At 37.7% G+C, this 23161-nt stretch overlaps 2 protein-coding genes across 3 annotated transcripts; one reads left to right on the forward strand and one right to left on the reverse strand.

Moving 5' to 3' along the window:
- The first annotated feature begins 12 nt into the window (after positions 1-12).
- Positions 13-18550, forward strand: LOC139984646 (dolichyl-diphosphooligosaccharide--protein glycosyltransferase subunit 2-like). 2 transcript variants are annotated; one of them, XM_071998626.1, is made up of 17 exons: positions 13-82; positions 3122-3312; positions 3840-3935; positions 4441-4549; positions 5543-5606; positions 6566-6686; positions 7806-7892; positions 9148-9255; positions 9737-9805; positions 10509-10633; positions 12118-12333; positions 13253-13364; positions 13957-14154; positions 15103-15285; positions 16142-16217; positions 16848-16977; positions 17454-18550. In XM_071998626.1, exons 1-17 carry the CDS (start codon positions 73-75, stop codon positions 17458-17460), a joined length of 1902 nt encoding a protein of 633 aa, XP_071854727.1. In that variant the 5' UTR covers positions 13-72; the 3' UTR covers positions 17461-18550. The 2 variants fall into 2 exon arrangements, with proteins under 2 accessions (XP_071854727.1, XP_071854726.1); XM_071998625.1 differs by lacking the exon at positions 13-82 and adding an exon at positions 377-523.
- Positions 17999-23130, reverse strand: LOC139984650 (5'-deoxynucleotidase HDDC2-like). The gene is made up of 6 exons (XM_071998634.1): positions 22917-23130; positions 22159-22283; positions 21546-21648; positions 20790-20858; positions 19995-20133; positions 17999-19353 (listed from the first exon to the last, which is right to left on the reverse strand). Exons 1-6 carry the CDS (start codon positions 22983-22985, stop codon positions 19274-19276), a joined length of 585 nt encoding a protein of 194 aa, XP_071854735.1. The 5' UTR covers positions 22986-23130; the 3' UTR covers positions 17999-19273.
- Between the last annotated feature and the right edge of the window lie 31 nt (positions 23131-23161).

Consider the following 23161-nt stretch of genomic DNA (forward strand, 5'->3'; position numbering starts at 1 on the left):
TTTGCATTTCAGTCGACGGCTGCGAAAAAGCTACCTTTTCCCAACGCCAACTCACCAAAGAACCGAAACAACATGAATGTCGGTAAGTTAAGACCATAAATATATCAATGCATGGGAGGTTGCATCAAGTTAGTTAACATGGATTGTTAGACAGTGTTAAATTTAATTACGGGAAAGATAAGAAAGGGTTCAGAACTGTTTCTAGTTAGTAACAATGTATGTAAAAATCATTGTACGTAGTTTCGGTTCTCTGTATACATGTTCTGTGCTGTACAATGCATTACGTCGTACTGTGTAGTGTAACTGGTCCAGGGTGTATGCCACGTGTGATAAGAAGTAACAAGGACAAGTATCGCAGATCTAGTACTACTAGTGGTAGCAGCGCAGTCTTTATGATAAGTGCTTCCTGAATTTATACTGTCATTGACAACCAGCACTGCGCAAATTTTTAAGTGAAACTTGCGAGAAAGACCCCAACACTGTAACTTCTTAGGCCTTAAAATGTCACTAAGGTGCTCATTAGGTAAGTATGGCTTAAGTATGGCGTAAAGCCCTACATAAGTTAATTAGGTTTCAAGACTGAGCTGCAGACCACAACTTCACTCCCAAACTTTCCAATGGTCTATTGTATGGTGTTACTACTATTGGTAATTAATAATTTTTAGGCCTAGGCCAAAAATTCAAGTTTACTGGTAAAAACTATGAGACTTCTCACCTTTCAGGATCACTAAGCGAACTCCTCGCAATAACATGCTAAATTATCAATGCAAACTCTCTTTTCCCACCACAATAATACTCTATTGTAATCTGAAAGCCATGGTTAATGTAGCCTTTGTTAAGGCGTATCGGCCAATTTTTCTTTGCTTAATGCGCTGGGTTGATCCTTTATATCCAACACGCTATGAGCAATTCGTTCCTGTGCTTGCACTGGCCTCTACACCTTTCCACGAGTGTAAAAACCAATAACAGTGTACGTTCCATCACTTCTTCCATCACACAATTGCATATATACTTAGGCACGTATAATTACGCATTATGTATACCAGGGCAGAGATATGGCTCTGTACAAGGGATCTCCTGAATAACACACTCATAGGACTTAGTGAGAGGCCGGCTTAGAAACTTTTTGTCTTGAAGATGATGGTTGTAGCTGAGTCGACTATTCCAACTGATCAGAAGTGTCACTAATATCGATGTCGCTGGGAACTGAATGAAGTTTGTTTCAAACAAACAGTCTATCTGAATATTCATGCCATATCTACTTTTGGAGAGCTCTGATTGGTTTTCAAAACTGTGCCTATTAGGGTTAGGGGTTAACTTTACCCTAAATATATATAGAAACTATTCTTTTGCATCACTTCCAGCACTTATATAACTCGTCTGTGATCATATTCTGCTGTTACTTAGTACGCACATGCTGAACACCTAGTTTGCAATGGTACGTTCAACAACGATGAACAACGATGAACAACGATGAAGTGACGACCGCTAATGGAATTGATCCCTTATATCATTTAACCTTTCTAAGTTCTTGACAGCAGGGTTGGCATTTTCCCGGGAAAAACCTGTTTTTCCCACTAAGCGGTAAAAACCAGGTAAAAACCGGGAAAAACTGGTAAAAACCGCCTCCGCCTCGAAAACTATTATTACTTGTCCGTAATATGCAGGGTCATCAGTAGGCACGATATTGTTTCATGACAGGCATATGTTATTGAATATGGGAGTTTCTTAGCTTCATTTTGAGCTATTTTATCACAACCTTATTCTACTTTTTGTGGAAAAAAGAGTATTTTTCATATTTCACATGTATAGTTATTCTGTCACGATCTCTTTAGCAGTATGCATTGCCTATTGCCCAAACCATTATAGGTCTACACTGGGACACTCACCCCTCCTAAATTCTTCAGGCCTATTATGTGCGCAGACAGTTCATTCAATTAATACAGTAGGCAACAGTCTATTGAGGTGAACTTCAATCCAGGGGGCTCAATAGAAACTGCTTTGAAACTGTGTAAGGCACATGGGCCCAATTAAAGTATTAAACGCACAATGGCCCTATCGAGCCATTCACACAACCCTACTGTTTACCTTGATGCAAACATGGTCCAATTATTATACAACTTCATGCATGAGTGATTAAACACTTTTGAGGTGGACAGGTGAGGTGATACTGGGCACTTCCTGTGTATAGGCTAACTGAAGAGGCAAGAGTATCAACAACACAGGTTACTGTCGAGATGTTACTTATTCTCAAATTAGTTGATGTCACAACAGTCACATAGTACAGTGCCTATAAGCAATACAAGCATAGTACAGTGCGAAGTGTGAACAGAGTACAATTTATCTATTTAAAATTAATAGTCTAATCAGTAAACTCACAAAGTTATAGATCATGACTGTTCTTTGGATGTAACCCAACCCCCTACCATAAGATGCCATTTTCTTGTAGTTTCTATGCTCCTCCACAAGTTCCACATGAATTTTAGGAATTCTATATAATTTGAGGTTTTTCCCAGTTTTTCCCACTTATAGGTGGGAAAAACCGGCCAACCCTGCTTGACAGACAGAGGCAGAAATGTCCAGCCTTATTGGGCAATGAGGTCATTCCTGTTTACAAACTGTCATATATTAACATGTCCTCTCTTTTGTCTGGTCTTTCATTACCTGTTGAAATGACCTCTTTCCCAGAGAGGAACATTTCATAGACTTTGATATGAAGATTAAATCCCTTTCAAAAGAGCATTGCACAAAACTTACAGGAGATTGGTATAGCAGATCGGTAGTAGAAATATATAGGTTTAAGATAAGATGTGTGTGATTAATGAGATCGTCTGTCCAGAGTCTGTGAAGCGTATATAGAATGGGGAGGAAAATATAACAGCCGTAGCATTTTCCTATTTTCATGTAGGGAGGCTCATTAGCGTCGCTGAGTAGACTCATCAGAGTCTATGGTCAATGAGACTGTGAGAATGTATGTAAGCTTACGACTAAGTTCATGAGAAATGAAATAAAGCAATGTCTTCTTTTAAGAAATGTGCTGTGTTTTGAAAACAATATACTATTAGGGCCTAGAATTTTACGTAGTTTTTCAAAACTTGCTTTTTCCTTGACCGCCCCACAGGGATATTCTTTGCAGTTGCCACTCTGTTGGCGTCGTGCCTCGCCCTCAGTCCAACAGACACACTCTCTCTGGATGACCAAGCAAGACTTAAACAGCTCTTTGAGCAAGCTATTCCATTCCAATCTGTTGGCCATGCTCATTATGCCATCCTTGGACTGAGCACTCTAGGAGCCACTATTCCAAAGGCACAGGTAAATAACTAAATTCCCTTTTAATTCATGATGATCAAAGCTACTGGCTACAGATGGACCTTTACCATAAGTAGTTGAGTTAAGTAGAGCTCTATTTCATCTAAGTTCATTCCATATGCAGGCAATAAATATGATAAAATTTTTCTTGTAAAAATTTCCGTTCTAACTCTGTTCACATGGGCTTTATTTGATTAATATTTTAATATGTTAGCTGCCAGGCTGCAAAGGTATGACAAGGTAGGGATTTAACAATAATTGAAGAAAAAACAAATTAAATATTATTCCATCTGATAGATATCTCAAACATCTCTACAACACAACCTCTCAAAAAATACAGTATGTAATTGTGAGTTATGAATTGATCTTGATATTCCTAAAACAAGTTAAAGTTCTGTCATACCTAGATGCAACTATGTTAAGTGAGTGTTTAGGAATGAGCTAGGACAGATATGCCAAATGTGTCTTTCTCTTTCTTAATTTATGTTAGCTATTATATAGATTTACCTTGATTTCTTTTCTTATTTCAGGATGCCTGCAGCTATTTGAAGAGCAACATTGATACAAGTGATATTCAGTCCATTTATCATGCAACATCTGCGGCCAAGGCTCTCGGCAATTGCAAGGTACAGTAAGGAAGGATGTGGTGGCTAGAGTTGTGGCACCTTTCATAAGTTCTTTGGGAAACAATAACATTACATTAAGAACACATTAGGTTCCATATGGAACTGTCTTTCTCTTCTGTGCAAATAGTGCAAAATACATGGCATGTCAAAATGCCTTGATATCCATACCTCATATCAGTCTGCACAGGGTAATGGTCACAAGGTACTTGCTCATTTGCAGGAGGTTCTGTGCATACATGGTCAATTATACATTTTACTCCAAATTTCTGCACAATTTTTCAATTTTTGGCAATTTGCATCCATTTTCCCCTTTATGTGACAGTATATTAAATTGTGTTGTATAGTGTCCTTATATCTTTGAATATGCTGTCTAAGTATAGATCTGAATTGTAGGAGAGGATGGAAAGGGGCATGGGGTGGGGGAGGGGGGAGGATGGGAGCCTCTCATTGAGATAATGTTGCTAATTTTAGTAAGTTTATGTTGTTGGTACATCTTTTCTCTTAGATCGCTCTTGGTGCTGGACAAGAGACACTCACAGCCTCTCTCTCAGAATCGGCAGAAGTTGCTGACCTATTCTTTGCAGTTTCTACACAATCAGCCTTGGGATTACCAAGTAAGTCATTTCTATTTCAAGCAAATGTGAGACATGCCACTTTTTCTTCCCCCCCCCCTCCCTACCAGGTTTGGTGGGGGGCCCTACCTGCCCTCCTGCCCATTCACAGACACTCTGCTCTCATTTTGGTCACATTAAACCAAGTTCGAATCTGTGTAGGAATTTCTATATTTGACTTTGGAGGTAATCGAAAGAAGCCCTGTGAATTTTATAGCTTTAGCTCTGTAAGTATAAGTGACAAGAAGACAGGGAAATAAGGTAGACAAAATTCAAAACAGCTTCAGAGAAGTAGAAAGGAAAGGACGACCTAAGTTCTATATATTGTATCAACTGATATGGACCTTCCCCTTGCCTAACATTTTTCTCAACTTTAGGCTTTCTCCTAAACCATGAAGTGACCGACCAAACATTTTTTTTCATTGCAATACTTTTAATGCAGTATACAAACTCAAACAACTGTAAATTTCAAGACTGAAATATTGTTGTTAAGTTTGGTAGATAACTGATACTTATATATATATTGAAAGCAACATTGACTCAGTTCAGAACTGTTGTGCAGTTAAGTTTGCTTCTGAAACAAAACTGTCTCATGAATATTTAATTTGCTGTGATCTTTAAGCTTAATGATTATTCATGAGGTTTTTCCAGTAAATTTCCACTCTTCTGCTGTACATGCTGTATATATGAGCACTGTAAAAGCCTGTTCAGACCACATGGCCTGGCACTCCTGATTGTGACTTGTATCCAAGAGCAACATAAAATCATCTCATGTGCTGGATGTTGATTCTTTGATTTCCTAATAAATGATTTCATATGTAAAGGTATTCATGAGAATTATTTCCTTTCTTGGCTGTCATATCAGTTTTCTGGACCAATATTTATGTTTTTTATTTTTTTTTTATAATCTATCCTAAGGGCAAAGGAACTGTGGACTAATCGTAATTAAAAGCCTGAATTATTCATATTATAATTCCTGTCTCTTTTTTCCTCAAGTTAAATCTGCTGACATTGTCAAGGCCCTCGATACAGGATTGAAACGTGATGATAGCATATTAGGGTAAGGTGTTGTTCATCTCTCATTTTGCAAATGTATATGTCATTTAGATTACATCCTATTCCGGAAAATTTATTTTAAGCCTTTCAGTATGTTTGCATATTAGGGTTAGGGGTTAACGTTACTCTAAAAATAAAGAAGCTACTCTTTTGCATCATTTCAAGCACTTATAGGACTCGTCTGTGATCATATTCTGCTGTTACTTCGTACATACATGCTGAACACCTAGTTTGCAATGGTACGTTCAACAAAAATGAACAACGATGAAGTGACGACCACTAATGGAATTGATCCCGTATATCATTTAACCTAAGTTCTAAGTTATTGACAAACAGAGGCAGAAATGTCCAGCCTTGTTTGGCGATGAGGTCATTCCTGTTTATAAACTGTCATATATTAACATGTCCTCTCTTTTGTCTGGTCTTTCATTATCTGTTGGAATGACCTCTTTCCCAGAGAGGAACATTTCATAGACTTTGAGATGAAGATTAAATCCCTTTCATATGAGCATTGCACAAAACTTACAGGAGATTGGTATAGCAGATGAAGCCTTAACATATTCCCTCCCCCTTTTTTCCCCTCCCTCCTTGTTTCCTGATTATGTGCATTTAGAGAAAGGGTGGTAAAGTCACTCCATCACAAGTGAACTCTGTTTACAGGTATTTCAGCAGTCCCATTTCTTCACATAACTTCGCTATCCAGAAACTTGCTATGTTGCTATTTTATCACATCCGTAATCAAGTGAGTAAGTGTCGAGAAAGATTTTGTGATCAAACTACAGGAAAAATCCATGTTTTAATTGAGTGAAATTTTGCGATGTTATGGAATCGTGGCGTGAAAGAAATCTTCAGACTGGATCAAAGTACTAGAACTGGAATTATTGTTTTAAGTTTTCATTGCAGTTAATAGTAATAAAAAGAAAATAGTTTTGTAACTTTGATCTGGGGTTTTCCTCTCTGCAGTACCAGCTACGCCCTTCATATTGCCTCTCAATTGTCCAAGGAAACCAACGTGGACAAATATTTTGAATTGATCGAAGACATCGTTGCCCAGGCAGACACTATAGATGACAAATACCTACAAGTAAGTTGCAAGGGAAACAGAACCACCCTGTGCTCTTGCATTTCAGTCAGTTTAAAATTGGTCGTAAGGATTTTAGGTATTAATCTGAGAGCCCAAGTAGAGGTGCAATAAACAGTAGAGGATCGGTTGGAGCTGCTTTCTAAACATTTGTCCAGCGATTCCAGAGAAGTTTGAAAGTCCCAAGACAGTGAAAAAATATGCTTTTAAGACTTTCCAAGAGACAGCAAGGTTTTTCTTTGTTTCTCTCCTTTTGTCTCTTTTCTTTTGTCTTTTTTCTTTTGTTTTCTATTTTTATTCTTTTCTGGGGAGGCACTTGGTCAGACCTTCAATCGTACATTTACCTGTTTGCACAAACAACTTTACTGGTCCTGACAACCTTTCCAAAGGAAATTACAGAGTGACTAAGGGATGGCCAGCAGACTGTCAAATTTATTTATTACCTTTAAACTTACCTAAAGGTTTTGAAACCCTTGACAGACAGAGGCAGAAATGTCCAGCTGTTTTCAGCGATGAGGTCATTTCTGTTTATAAACTGTCATATATTAATGTGTATCCTCTCTTTTGTCTGGTCTTTCATGAACTATGTGAAATGACCTCTTTCCCGGAGATGGAACAGTTTACTACAGTGCTTTTTCCAGAGAGCATTTTCTCAAAAAGTGTAGCATATTTGTTATGTCTGGAGAGCAAGTAACATCTTAAATTTTATTTCCAACGACCTTTCAAGAGAAATTTCAGAGTGACCAAGGGACTGCCATCAAAACTGTCCTAGATTTATATTTAGTAGATTTTCAATAATTTGATGATGTAAAAGGTTTTAGACTTATTTACAAAACAGAGGCAAACTTGTCCTATCTAGTTTGAAAAACCAGAGTTGCTCAATGGACGACCAGTAAACACTCTTAAAACTCTGCATTGTAGGCTGACGATTTTTGATTGGTTCGTGGGAATAGTGTGATATTCTTTAGAAAAATTGGCGTTAAATTAATTTGTAGGAATCGACCATCCGTAGCAGAAATCGGGACCAGTACAGCGTCGTTATCTCACATTTGCAAATGTTTTTACGATTTGTCGGGGAATGTGATATAAAATTGATTTCTATCCCTCTTTCCTCGTCTCTAGTTCGACAATCTCCAACAAGCGTCCGTATTCGTAACTGGAGCCTATACCCTGGCAACCAAGGTCAACAAGAAACCCCTGATAACAGATGTAAGTATGATGCATCAGCAGTTTGTTTGCAGAAAACTCCAATGTAGGTGTGATATGTGTTTCTAGGAGTTTCAAAGTTAGAAGTGACATTTGCATTTTCATATTGGTATTGGACACTTGCTAGTGGAATTTTTTTTTTTTTTTTTCTTATGCCATTGCTGATCTTGTATTTAAAATATAGTTGGTCTCAAACCAGATTTTTGTGTGGATTTTTGAACATTTTAGAAAATAATCAATACTAACACCGAACAAAGTGCTTGAAGTTCATCATCATCAATAATCAGGTAATGAAGAAAATAGTCTCATTTTTCAAAGTTAGAAGTGACATTTGCATGTTCATATTGGCATTGGACACTTGCTAGTGGAATGCATGATTTTTTTGGGGGAAATTTATGCCATTGCTGATCTTGTGTATAAAGTATAGTAGGTCTTAAATCAGATTTTTGTGTGGATTTGTGAACATTTTAGAAAATAATCAATACTAATAGCGACAAAAGTACTTGATGTTCATTAGCGTTAATAATCAGGTAATGAAGACAATAGTCTCATTTATGTCTATCTCTTTTTCATTTTGTCTGATGAGTAACAATAGTTTTAGAATTCCAGGTATATATAACTCGCTGATATACTTCCACTTGAAGTGTGCGGTAAATTCAAACAAATGCAATCTCATTTTGACTGATAAGAAACACCGTAGATTTGGAAATTTTCCAAACATTGTAAGAACATCGTAAGAAACAGCTCTTCTGGAATTTCTAGTTTGTTTTTCACCACAGTAATATATTTTTCACATCTATAAAGTAATTCATGTTTTTGGGTAAGTGTGATTGATGGATTCCATAGTTTTTCATTACAATGTATTTTTATCATCCTAATCTGCAATAGTCCGATAAGATAGTACAGAAAATATTATGAATTGATGGCTATCGTTGATCTTCACAGTTCTAAGATCATTGACAGACAGAGGCAGAAATGTCCAGCCTTGTTTGGCGATGAGGTCATTCCTGTTTATAAACTGTCATACATAAACATGTCCTCTCTTTTGTCTGGTCTTTCATGAACTATGTGAAATGGCCTCTTTCCCGGAGATGGAACAACCCCTCTCTTCTAATTCTGACAGTCATTCAAATATTTAATCATGTACTCATTCACATCAAACGTTAATAGGGTTATCACAATGCATCGTAGTGTATGGACTAAGATTCCATGAATTCCTCGTGATGTGTGTGTCGTTATTCTCTCTGTATTACTTCAGGAACAAGCAGTACAACTTGCCAACTACATCCTCACCAGGAAAGCTACCCAGACGATTCGCAATGCCTACCTGGTTGTTGCTGCGCTTAAATCCTTCTCTGGAAATACGGTAAGTCAAAGAACACAAGTTACACCCGTATACAGAGACTAATGAGTTATTAGAGCAGTGGCTGGTATTTTAGTATTAAAGTAATACGGGACATCTAGCCACTTTGCCCAATATTCAGTACATTTGATGTGTGTGATAATCTCAATTCAAAATCTGTTGAAATTTCTGGAAAAAGCTCATTTTGTTTCAAAGATATACACATATACACATATTCTGGTATTAATCAATGAATAAATCTGTAGATTTGTTTCGGGATGCTGTAGTCCTTTATTATGATACAATTTCTTGACAATATACCAAACTGAAACTGAAAGTTAATAAAAAAATATATATATAAGGCATTTATATAGGGACATAACTAAAACGATATTCTGTGGCGCTTTACAAGGAAAAAATGAAACATACAAATGAATATTTTTTGGGCACTGGAGGTTTTCAGGATTTGAATTTTTTGTTTTTATTTTGTCCCTCTCTCTCGTAGTTCCAAGTTCCTGTGGCCTTTTCCCTGAGCGGGTCCATGGCAATCTCCAAGGAGGACCCATTCGTGAAGGTACGTAATGTCATACGTCAGTTTAAAAGGAAAAGATAAAACCGTTCAAGACAAGAAAAGAAAATGGTTGACAAGATGCCTTCTCCAAGTTGCCTTCTCAGAGAGTTGTAAAGGGTGGACAGTCACTTTTAGGACTATCATTTCCAAGTTTTGAGACAATCGCACACACAAAAAATGTTTATGTTTGGACCCTGACAATGAAAAACTAGAAAAATGAAAGGAAACGTTTGTTATATGGAACTTGTGGCTGTTTTATATTCCCCCCTCCCCTCTCAAAAAATTGCCATGTTACTTTGAATCTGTAGCAAGGATAGATACCATTGGAACTTCTGACAGAATTAATTTGAAAAAGTTCCCAGTTTTACAAACGATCTTGTGGTGGCCAATTGGCTAAGGCGTCGAGCTCGTGTTCCAATGATTGCTGGTTCGATTCCTGCTTAGTTTATTACTTTGTGTCCCTAGGCAAGATGCTTTATCTCGCTTGCCTCTCTCAACCCAGGGGTTAAATGGGTACCTGTGAGGTAACTTGTCATTGGGCGCAGTATATAACTGCTGCCGACTGGAGGGATTGTCTCTGGGACAGGTTATCATTGACCAGGGGTAATATAACGTCTGTAAAGCGCTTTGAGACCTATCGCTGGTATAAAGCGCTATATAAAAAGCAAATATTATGATGATTATTATTATTTACCCATGTTCTCAGGTTGGAGTCTCTGACGTTATGAGCAAATCTTTGGGTAAGCTGACCGTGAAAGCCTCGTCCGTCGTAGGCCGGGAAGACGACGAAACTCTGGCCAGCAATCAAGCATTTGCTGCCACTAAGGATGAGTAAGTATCTGTCCGACACTAACAACAACTGTAAAACAGAGCTTTAAAAGTTTCGTTTTGGATTTAATTTGTCTCAATGTAGTGGTACCAACTGTTGAAGGAGTGGTACCTGAAAAAACCTTATCTTTTCCACCAAAATCACACCAGGAAGGATGAAGTAACATTATATCCTCAACTGAATCAATAAAACATGATGTAAGAATTGTTGGGACACAATTTTCTGTATAGGATTAAAGAGTTTGAGAACTAGGAAATCAATATGATGTTGAAAAAAGAAATTACAAACTATTTTAGTAATACTAGGAGATTACTTTGATATGCACCTTTTTCACTAGATGAAATTTTGTCAAGATGAAAACTTATTGACAGACAGAGGCAGAAATGTCCAGCCTTTTTTCGGCGATGAGGTCATTTCTGTTTATAAACTGTCGTACATTAACTCGTCCTCTTTTTTGTCTGGTCTTTCGTGAAACTATCGAAAGAACCTCTTTCCTAAAGAGGAACATTTATTGAAGTGACAGTTGCAAACTGCAATTAATGTGGCTTAATTAAAAGAACTGGTCAAGTTGCAACACTGATCCACTTAGCAAATACTGACAACTGTAATCTGTTAACAATTGTTTCTTCATTAAAATCTGGAGGTCGGATTGCAAACTTAAATCCTTCTGATTTGGTAAAAGTTGTTAAAACAAGGCAGTTGTAGTAGTCAACTGCAATGATTATCATGTGGGTGTGGTACCCCCTTATTCTCCCCTCCAGGTGGCAATGACACCACCACTGAACATTTGTCACCCCCCCCAATCATCCCCCTCCATCTCAAAATTCAATGGGTTCAACGTTTGTGTGGAAGTTTTGAAGGTTTTGAAGTTTGTCTCTCTTAAAATACTATGGTAACTGTGAACAAGAAATGACTATACATCTTTGCACTTTTAAACATGCAATTTGCTCTTTTATGCGAAGCCTTTTGCCATGCGATTTACCGAATGACTTATTCCCTCCGTCGGATATCTGGATTGGTTTTCCTTATGGAAGGATTGGTTCTCTTGAGCTAGGTCAATTCACATTTAGTGTGCATATATATATAGATATATATATATATATATATATATATATATAGATATATATATATATATATATATACATATATATAACTGATCACATAATGAGTTGGAAAATCCAGAACAGTGAAAAAAATGGGCCTCCGACTTTATGTGCTGACACCCTAACCACTAGGCGATGGATGCTGATTGTATGTCCAGAGGTTTGAAACCGGTAAGGAAGGTCGTAACTCCACTGTAGGCGTTTGTCACCTGTATCGAACAATACTAGTTCTGTTTTGGTGACATATTTGCCTCCCTCTAGAGATCAAACATGATACTAACCAACTCGATATATATATATATGTCTATATATATGTATACATATATATAAATACTAGTGAGATGAAGCCTGTAAGAAATGATTTTATTTCCATTCATTCTCAGAACCATTTATCAACTGGACTTGATGAAATCTAAGCCATCCCCCGGCTTTTACATCATCCAGCTGGCTGCTGCAGCGGCAGGTGGGAAGCCCGCCCCACATCTCATAGGCCTGACGGACGGAGAAGTTACCGTCAAAGTGACTACGCAGGTGTCCATATCAAATGTGGAGATTTCGGTCGTCGACCGCGAGCAGTCCATCACAGCTAAAACTGTCAAGTAGGTTAAAAACAGAATTATTTTAGTAATACTAGGAGATTACTCTGATATGCACCTTTTGCATAAGATGAAATTTTGTCAAGATTAAACTTATCGACAGACAGAGGCAGAAATGTCCAGCCTATTTTCGGCGATGAGGTCATTTCTGTTTATAAACTGTCGTACATTAACTCGTCCTCTTTTTTGTCTGGTCTTTCGTGAACTATCGGAAGAACCTCTTTCCTGAAGAGGAACATTTATTAAAGTGACAGTTGCAAACTGCAATTTTTATGGCCTAATTAAAAGAACTGGTCAAGTTGCAATGTCAGCCCCTACCCCCCCCCCAAAAAAAAAAAAAATAGAGGAGGTGCTCTTTTGTGATTGCCAGAAGGGAAGTATATATATACTTTCTTATCATAAAAGGAGATGTTAGCTAGTACTACCATTCGTAAGAATATCAAATTCAGCTTTATAAGTAGAAGTAGCTCCAGGTCATAAGAATCAACAGTCATTACCATTGCCACAATATGCACTCTGTGCTAATATTTACGTATCATTAAAATGTGCTTCATTAATATGCAAATCTTTCAACACTAGGTTATCTTATGGTAAGAAGTCATGAATCCTTCTCCGGCCTAGAATTTCACAATTTTTAGCAACTTAGCAAAAGTCAACCAGATAAAGTCAAATTCCCACTTGCATTTCCTTGGATGAATACAAAGCAACATTTATTTTGCGCCTTGCAGAAAGATGCAAAATGCTTATTTCTTTATTGGCAAAGGGTTATAGAGTGTTGAGGCCTGGTTCTAGGTGTAAAAATCTGTCAAATGCTGATGTTTCCTATGATTCGCAGTCAGTGTGGTACATAATCAAGTAGTTACATTTAATGTCTTTTGACATCAGGCATCGACCGATCTCTTATTACGCTTTATTTTATCAGGGCGACATTTCCTACAAAATCTAAGTCTACTCTGGATGCTGACGTTCACCAGAATGTGGTCATCAAGTTTACTTTAGCTGATAAATCTGGAGCAGTACTGCAGGCTCATCAGGTATGTCAGAATTAATTGTGGACTTTCCCAATGCCCCCCCTTCACTCCCCTCCCCCTCCATTCCTCTTCTACCCCCCTCCACACCATTTTTGCCATGTGGATAGAGTTGATGTCAACTTGAGAAAATCTCACTTTCCACTGCCATATTTATTCTCCAGAACACCAACGATTCATACATGTGTCAGTTGGATGATGCGGCCAGCTTTGAAGGAGTGTTAGTAAACTTTCCATGGGGTACCCCCATTACCCTACCTTCACCCCCATGCTTTCAAGAATGAGACTGTTGTCAACCATTGCTTCAAAGTGTCTTCTATTAGAAGTAGTACAAATGTCTCAGACAACAAAGACCACATTTTCTTGTTTCAAAGTGGGTTGGGGGATGTTTGCAACCAGTTTCATTTTACTTACTTCACACTGCCCTAGCCCCCCTAACCATCCACCCCCTCGCCCTCTTTCAAATGTTAGAGAGGTTGGTAGATATGTAGACCCTTTGTCCAACTCTCCCCTGTATTAAACATTACTGATTACACATGTAATTTTAATACAAAGTAACACAGAATTCATGGTTAATTCTGTTTGCGACTTCCCACAGACCTTTATCCGAGTGTTCAACGTCAAGAGCAATCAAGAGGTCACCTTCACCGCAGATTCGGACAGCGCCGACGTTTATAAATTCACCCTCGACATCGCCGAGAGTGGCAAAGACTTCTTCAATCAACAATCTGGCAAATACACAGTGGACCTCATCGTAGGAGACGCAATCATCCAGAATCCATTCATTTGGAATGTGGTAAGGGTAACTGAAATCTTAGGGTCTATAGAGACTTTGTCTCTCGTTTGGGAAGAGGGAAGGAATTGGAACCGGGTATAATAATAATAATAATAACTAAGATTTATAATGCGCTAATTATAAACAAAATAGTTGTCAAAAGCGCCATACATATAAATATGAATAGAAAGAAAAGCAAAAATAATAATGCAACAATGAAATATAAATACAAATCAAATTGAAAATTGTTTAGCATAGAGGTAGGTTTTTAGTTTAGATTTGAAAAGTGATTTATTAGGTATACATTTTAAATGGTTTGGGAGGGAATTCCACAATTTGGGACCAGAAACTGAAAAAGCACGGTTGGCATAAGTAACCCCATTGGTCCTAGGTTCAAGGAGGGTAATAAATTTTGACTGACGGGTGGCACGCTTTTATTGCTTTACTATTAGAAGTTCTGAAAGATAGTTTGGAGATAAATGGTTATAAATACAATTGTGGATTAAAATAAGGACTTTGAAATGTATACGGAGGCAAGAGGCCTGGGAGTGGTTCAGACTTTTCATAGGTAGCTAATTTGTTGAACAGGCCCTCTGACGTGCACTCATATTTGGAAATAAAGTTACTAAAAGTTACAATGAAATAGAGAGACTGTTGGACTGTAAATGAAGTAAAAAGCAAAGATGTAACAACCAAGTGGAAGAATTTTAGGCTGCACAGCCAACCGTGAAAAGTAAGGTGAGAAAGCTTTAGGCTGTAGAAATTTTGCAGTATAGACAAACTTACCATCCATTCAATAAGGGGTTGATAAGCGTCTCTATTCGGAGGGCAGGAAAATGGCTTGCCTCGTAACTTTCCGATGGCTTGTCAAGAAGAGGCAGCTTCGTTGGTAAGCTAAGAATGATCAGGCTTGCATTAACAACATTCTTCTCATTTTTTTGGGTAATTTTTGTTGTTGTTACCATCCAGATCGATATCAATCTGAAGTTTCCAGATGTAGGTCAGACAGACGAAGATGACAAGCCCAGCCAGTACAGCAAGAAGCCCAATCTGGAGCACATGTTCCGTGTCCCAGAGAAGCGCCCTCCTGTGGCCGTCTCCACCGCATTTACAGGATTGGTTCTGCTGCCTTTAGCTATACTTGTGATCTTGGTAAGTTGAGATCTTATATTATGGTGGATAAAAAATTTAGGGAACACATGACAACTGAAATACTTGTATGCTTTTTGCTTATTTTTTCCCGCTTCTTTTAAGGGTAGTTGGGGGGGGGTGGGGGGAGGGGATGGTGGTGTAGTCAAGGAGAGGGTTGATCTCTGGGATTTCTGAGAAAATCTGAGGTCGGGAGACTTCCTTGTCGAGAGCATTTCGTTCGTCATCATATAGCAAAATGCATACCGGTCAAATTGCTACAACAACGCAAACATTTATTGCAGTTTCTGTACACAGAACCTTTGGCATTTACTATCGATGAAAATCCTTAAACCCTGAGAAAATTGGACCCCCAATCTTGTACTAATCGATATATACAGACCCTCAAAAGCGTTAGGCTTGAGCACCCTGCCAGCCAACCCTGCACTTAGCTCAATCTGGTTCTTATGTAATTTTGATGATGTCTGGCCGAATGCTCCAACCGGTATTCTTGAACTCCGGTACTAGTAGAAAACTCGGGAGGAATCCTTGGATTATATTAATGTACTCAATGACAGTCTTCCATTGGCACATGTAGCCTTTCTTGGCAATGATGTGTGGCCATTCCAATCTGTCTGACAACAATCTCCATTTGAGACTGAATAAGCAGGCACATCTCCAGAGGGCGTGCCTCGTCGGTCTTCATGGAATATTTTCAAGGGAATGCAGTAGTATCGTGATATATATATTCAACAAGAATTTGAGCATGAAAGTTTTAACGAATAAAAAGAAAAACAAGAAGCACGTTATATCATTTCGCCAAATGTAAAAAAAATAATTGCCATCGTTTTTTGTTACTTTTCTCATTTCCTTACTACAGTGGATAAAGCTCGGTGCCAACATTAAGAATTTCTCCTTCTCCCTAAGTGCCTTGGGCTTTCACGGCGGTCTTGGAGGTACAACAAACATAAAAACAAAATTGTTGTTTTTGTACACATTTTCTTCTTTGTTATTTACTATATTCAGGCCTGATGAGATCGGGGAGGGGGGGCGGGCAGGACTACAGCCCTTGGGCCCAGGATCAATTAAGGGACTTGAGATTTGATGGAAGGGGCCTGGGAAACTAGGGGATTAAGTAAAGTGTATCCTGATTTTCATGATATACTTGTGAGGAGTGCGAAAAACAGTGTGGTGACATTTTCAGACATGGCCTGACCTGTCTATTGGTATCTTTGTATATTTCTTGGAAACTGGGAACTATGCTACATAGGGACTAATCCTTCAATTAAGAGGTATCCTCTTTTTTTTGTGATGGGGGAGGGAGCAAGAATATGTTAGCGAAAGGATTAGGGGGGAAGGTGGTTGAAGAATGTTAGTGTAGATAGCATATTGGTGTAGATAGCATCTTGGTGTAGGTAGCATTTTGTACTCTCTCCTACTTCTCGTTCAAGTGGGGTTTTTTTTGGTAATTTGCAACCCAATTTGGATGCTTAGCAATAGCAAACTATGATAAAAGAAAAATTTCTGGAGTTATCTTATTAGTTATTGTTCCCTTTTCATTATTTTTTGTTTTCAATTTCCTACAGCCATCTTCGGTCTTCTTTACTGCTACTGGGCATACTTGACTATGTTTGCGACACTCAGATACCTTGCGGCCATCGGAATTTTTACCTTCTTGTGCGGAAATAGGTTATTGCGTTCAATTGCCGAGACAAAGTAAGTACCGGCCAAGGTCGGTGTTTTGCTTGACAGAGAGAGAGGTCTTCTTTATGAAAACTGCTAGACTTAAATCTTTAGAGTCAAATTAAAAGGACACAGTGTCCCACTTTTCAACAGTAGAAATAGTAACCATAATCCAAAAATGATGAAATTTACACATAAACATCACATTTTTGCAAATAATAAACAATCTTTTTTTATTAAGTCAACGGGCCATAAAAAGTTTTTCGAATTGGACTCAACAGTTAGTAGTTCCAGCAATTTGAACTATCCAAGTTTTTGCAACGACATGTATCTCTTCGAATATTTATTTTAATGTGCAAAACTGGACTTCTTTAAGTATTAGACCCAGCTTCCACCCCAAAAAACACTTGAAAAAAAGATTTTGGCTTATCTAGGTCTATGGTTTGAATTAACAATTGTTTGAATGCCTCTGAAATGTTGACCTTTCATCTTTTTGTTTCTTTTTCTAGGAACTAACATAACTGCACCAAACAACAACCAAATAACAGAAGACGCTGGAAACAAGCGTTGGGTGGGGGAGGGGGCGGGGATATCGGTGGGGGTTAAGAGTATTATAGTATGTATCATGAACAAAACTTGTATAATTATTACAACAAAATTATGCAATATTGAGGAGTTCTTGAGTGTCACCAACTTGGTTAGAAAGGTGATAAGTCTATAAAATGTATCAAGCAACAATCTGATACTAGCTGCAATGTGTTCAAGGAACTAAACTAGTTTCAGTAAAAGAAATATTTTGAATTTTTAATGTTTTGAAGAAGTGTTGATTTAAAGGGATTTTCTGTTTTCTTTGCTTGTTTTTCTTTGGGTGTTCAGTAATTAAATGGTATATAGTGCAGGGTCGCATATTCATCGTAAACGATAAGTAAAATTTTGAGTCGTTACAAAACTTTGACACCGTCTTATCTGTGTAATCAAAGGACTTTGCCAAAGAGACACATCTATGTTTGTATTGTGAGTTGTGCTGTTGTTGACTTATGGGATCGTTTTTGAATTTTGCTTGAATTTGAGGGAAAATGCATCATTTGCTCTCTGAAATTTAATACTAATGGCAGCCCAACATAAATGGAAAGTTTATCAAAAATGCATGAGTTTGGACAGCACGTTTGCAATATGAACTCGTGGAGTCTTCAGAAGTTCGCACCAGTCAGCTCGGGAAATGATTTCCAAATCGCTAAATATGTTTGTAAAAGTTGTGCTATATTAAGTGTTGAAATATTAAGATGAAGACTTAAGGACATGCACCGATTAAAAAAATGGCTGAATAATGGAGTCTAATTATTACTTTATGATCGGTGTGGAATACCTTTCAACATAATAGAGAGGGGTGAGTAAAACGTTCATGTCCACCTTTGTATGCGAGCAACGAAACAGGTTTTCATTGTCTGTTGTTTGGTTCATTCCAGTAGAAATTTGTAATGAAATTTTGAAAGTACTTCAGTAAAAGTGAAAACTTATGTAAAGAAATTTTGTATTCTGATCTTTAATGTTACAAAATGTCATGATATTTGGTTGTTGTTTTGTCAGAATAAATTGTAATAATCAATTTCCTTCTCATTTGTAATTAATTATCAATTTTCTTCTTCAAGGGGGTAATTATTGTTCCCAATACAAAGCAATTTTTATACTCTTCAGATAATGGTCATCCAATTGAAAGGTAGTTAGCAATGTTTACAACTGACCTGAGCTCCCCCCTCGCAACGTTTTCAGTATTTTATGATAGCGAAATGCATCAATCCCAAAAGTGGTATGAAAAAGGTAAATGAAGTATGCATCCTTGTATTCAGTGACACTGAATAAAAGTAGGCTCTGCTGGAATAATTATATTTCATGATATTTATTTTTTGTAACTCTTTTCTTGTTGAAATGTCAAAATGTCACTTGTTGATCAAGACAGGTCTTCCACTTACTTTTGACAATAAAATGATAAAGTTCTTATAGGTCATCCGTTTTGTCTCCAAAATGTTTTGTGGATAACATTGCTTAAAATGGTTTCAAATGTACCTTCATGAAGTGATCTGCAAATGGAGGGGCATAAATATTTATGGATGGGCTGTAGGATGGATCCAAAATGTTACAAATGACTGGTGTTTCTGTGGGGTCGTTGAATGTGATCCCAAAAACAATGTTTAGAGGTCGGGTGGTGCATTATACACACTGAGAAACGGTATCTTATGAGGGTAGCTGCGGTAAATTAATTTCCCTCAACTATGCCTTCTTGCATTTTTGAGGGCATTCCCAGACCTTGAGAGTCCAACTCTCATCGTCGTCAGCTGATGGCATTATCTCCCTCTCTCTCCTTGTAAAGTTCTTGCACCCATTCCTTCACCTCAGGATGTTGGAACTTTCCTGAGAGAGATGAAAATTTGTATCGTAATCAGTCGTGCCTCGATCAACGACACAAACCTACCGGCTACTCCCCAAATAATTTTTTTTGGAAAGGAATTGTTATCTGCAAAGTGCTAACTATAAAAAGAAATATAACCTTCCATATCTAGAGCAAACCGGAATGGGTAAGAACAAAGTTCTAAATAACCCCTTAAATTTCTACAGGCTTGCTTTAATTCTCACAAAATTCAGACAAGCAAACCAGCATAAGTGGCAAAGCAAAGTGCAGCCATAAACAAAACAAAAATTGACAAAATGAAAGTATATTGGTCTGAAAGAAAAAGAGAGAGCTTTGTCAACTTTGTAATTGCTTAATCGTATGTATCTATGTATGTATTTTAGATCCTCCTGCAAGCAGGAACTCGCGAAGAAGCCATCATTGGCTTATCAAAGCAGCAAGCTGACTGAAGTCAGTCTCTTAGATTCATATTTAACGTCCATGATTATGAATTGTAACTGGACGACATACATTAATCTTGGAGTGACTCAATCTCGCTCGGTACCTTATGATAATAACCAGCTACACATGCCACTGAACACTTTATCAATTTATGAGGTAAAAGAATGTCTCAATACTAACAACGTTTACTCCCTGAACCTACCTGCTGTACTGTTGAAGAAAGTTTGTAGGTCCCCTTTCCTCTGTTCTTTCTTCTCATACTCGTGTGCTTGTGCGATCATGTCAAACATGTCGAGGTCCTTCACAAACTTGGCTTCGTTAGTCTGACGAGCCTCGTACTCCTACATGGAATATGAAGAATGTGTGATAATACCCGTCAAAGGAGAGTTCCAAATGCAGGCAGTCGATTCGTTCATTTGAACAACTGTGTCAATTTTCTGTACAGACTGAGTAAAGGACCACATACTGGTTAAAGGCATTGAAGACTCGCCCCAAACAGCGTGCCATGCTCTGAAAAAGTTAACTTTCCCTTGCTTGCAAGTGAAGTGTTTCTCTTGTCGCTACAAAATGCAGACAGTAATGAAACGTGATACCTTGTTATCTTTAGCTGGACCTGAGATGTCCATCGCTGTATGGTTTGTACACTGTGCTGTGGGTATTGACCGCAGCTGTATGTACTGACTGTACACTAGTGTCTAATTACCGACGGTAGCAAGCTGTGTGTGTTTTTTTTCTGAGATCGATGGTGGTGTCTAACAAAGCTGTTACACCTCATTCGAAACTAGGTCAGATTCTGGCATTAGACATTTCTTTTTGAGCGAGTCTTCACACCCTTTAAGCATGATAGTGTACTGTACATGTTATTTCCATGACATACAGATTTCATTAATCTATCTAACTCTAACTAACTCATTTTACTTCTTATTACGACTTACTTTGGCAATGCAAATATCAAGGTGAAAAAAAAAATAGATATGATAAAATTTCACAAAATTACCTCATAAAGTTGACAGATTTCTAAACCAATTTCCTTTGGCAACAGTGATGTCATTTTGGTGATTGCATCCTGCAGAAATAAAATGTTAAATGAAATAGACCTGTATTCATTTTGGAAGAAGAAATGTTCTAGAATATATTATAAGAATATATTATAAATTAGGAATTGGACAGGATAAAGACATCCATGCATCATGAATGCAGTTCTATTTTCAAATTTAAGAATGCAATAACCAATAAATACTGTCATCAATATAATAAACAGCACACGACAAGAATTTTCTCAAAACAAATCATTCATAAACAGGCGCGTAGCCAAGGGGGGGGGCAAAGGGGGCAGCCTCCCCCCCCCTTGAGCATATATATATATTTTTTTAATGTTTTTATGATATCGCTAGCATTTTCAAAAGAGAAAGTGCTAAGATGCAACTTACAAGGCCTGGGAAGTGCCATTTCCAGCGCTCTGGGAGGCATTTTCAGTCAAAATTTTCTAGTATGCTTCGCGCCAACCATGGTGGCGCTACGCTTAGATAGTTTGCAATGCCGAATCTACAGTTTCGCCCCTCCCTTGGCAAATTCCTGGCTACGCGCCTGTTCATAAATATGCGTAAAAAGTCAGAGAAAGCCATGTGTCCACTCCGAGAATGTTGCATCCAAGCAGACAAGCCTTGGGAATAGGCTTCTGCTAGCAGATCCAATATTAAAAGATGAAAGAGGTTAGTGCTAACTGTAATTCAGAAGAAAAGGATAGCTGTACCTTTTCTTGCCGATGTTTCTCTTCATCACTAATGCCCTGGGATGGAGAAACATCTCCTACAATTGCTTCAGCCAAATCATGAACAATTGCTAACTTCATGCATCTGAAAGAAAAGTGATTGAATAATTATGAATATTAACATTGCAACCACACATCCCACTGTAAATAGGGACTCAATAAAAAGCATCATATCTGTCAAAATCATCGTTTTAAATAATACAGATAATAAACACCACTATCACATTAGTGAAGGCAAAATACTATAATTCTACTTCTTTTTTTGTTGTTGCAAGGAATGAGCCATTAATGAATATATGCAAAAATGAATACAATGACAAACATTTGTTTCATAGTACTTTCCCCCACCTCCCCCTCCCACCTCCAACCAAATATTAACATGCTTAAATGTGTTCATAGATTTCAACGACCTTTCATTGACCTTGGAAGTACAGTATCCAGGATATATTTCCAAAATACAGCAAATGTTTAACTTGTAACACATTTTGGTGGAGGAAATACCTTGGTGCCAGTAAAGACATGTCTATTGAAGTATGAACTAGCTTATATGAAAGTATCTGGATGTAATACTGATAATTTTTATTAATTTCCTCACCGTTCTTTATTCAAGCCCTCTTTATTAGTAATCAGCATAGTCATGACTGCCATTCTGTACATATGATCAGCCACACTTTCAGGTTCACATACACCATTTTCAACCCATCCTGTCCTTTGAGTATCCTGAGGAGGGACATTACACAAACATGAGTATTATGTTTTATAAATAAATTGATTGAAAGCTGCCTGTTGAGTTCAAAGTGAAGAGAATGAAAGGGCATAGATTATAACACCAATTGTTAGATTGCATCCAACAAGTTCACTCATATAAATGATGCAGCACCTTAAATGTCTATCATGCTTGAGAACTATAACAAGTCAATCATGTCACTTGGCGGAAAATGTTGTGAACAGGTCAAAATAATTTAGATCAAAGAAAAGTCAAAGTAAAATCCTCAAAGTATAATCTTTTTTAGCCTCTAAATATCCCTGCCCTCCTCCACCCCCTCCCCGGCCCTACTTCCACACAATTCCACATTTCTGCCTGCAGAACATAAATTTCTGTAAGGGTACTAAGGCTATCTTTTGTAGTCTTGGTCCATATATACGTACTTAGGCATAGTTCTGAACCACTCGGTCTGCAACATTTGCCAAGTTTGTAACTGCAACAAATTTATCGGGACTGCTAACTATTGTAATTTTGTCCGGAATGGACTATATTCTTATGTACATTATATCCTAACAGTATTCAGTAACATATGCCTAGCTAGCCTAGTACAGTAGTAGTAACACTAGTAACAATTGGGCTAGGCCTACCTTCAGTTTTCCAGTTATGTGAATGAATTGCAAGATGTTGCACGTTTGAGATTTGACTCTATCGTCCATCTGTTTCTTTGATGGTGTTTTGTGATTATGTAGCTATGACTTGCATTAATGATGCAATAACTGCTGGAAATCTTCTACAGTACTTTCAACAGTTTACGAAGCGATTTCTCACTCCCAAGTTAGTAAGCTAGTAATACTAGTACAAGTACGAATACAACTTATGTTACAATACGACA

Source organism: Apostichopus japonicus, chromosome 17 (genome assembly GCF_037975245.1).
Source record: "Apostichopus japonicus isolate 1M-3 chromosome 17, ASM3797524v1, whole genome shotgun sequence".
Lineage (NCBI taxonomy): Eukaryota > Metazoa > Echinodermata > Holothuroidea > Aspidochirotida > Stichopodidae > Apostichopus > Apostichopus japonicus.

What these genes read in the sequence shown, in the direction of transcription:
- LOC139984646 (XM_071998625.1), top strand. Translation starts at nt 502, where the DNA reads ATGTCACTAAGGTGCTCATTAG. An exon ending in TAGATGACAAATACCTACAA is followed by an intron (nt 6,687 to 7,805) that starts GTAAGTTGCAAG and finishes CCTCGTCTCTAG; the next exon opens with TTCGACAATCTCCAACAAGC. An exon ending in AGAAACCCCTGATAACAGAT is followed by an intron (nt 7,893 to 9,147) that starts GTAAGTATGATG and finishes GTATTACTTCAG; the next exon opens with GAACAAGCAGTACAACTTGC.
- LOC139984650 (XM_071998634.1), bottom strand. Translation starts at nt 22,985, where the DNA reads ATGGACGATAGAGTCAAATCTCAAACGTGCAACATCTTGCAATTCATT. An exon ending in ACATAACTGGAAAACTGAAG is followed by an intron (nt 22,284 to 22,916) that starts GTAGGCCTAGCC and finishes GTCCCTCCTCAG; the next exon opens with GATACTCAAAGGACAGGATG. An exon ending in AGAAACATCGGCAAGAAAAG is followed by an intron (nt 20,859 to 21,545) that starts GTACAGCTATCC and finishes TTATTTCTGCAG; the next exon opens with GATGCAATCACCAAAATGAC.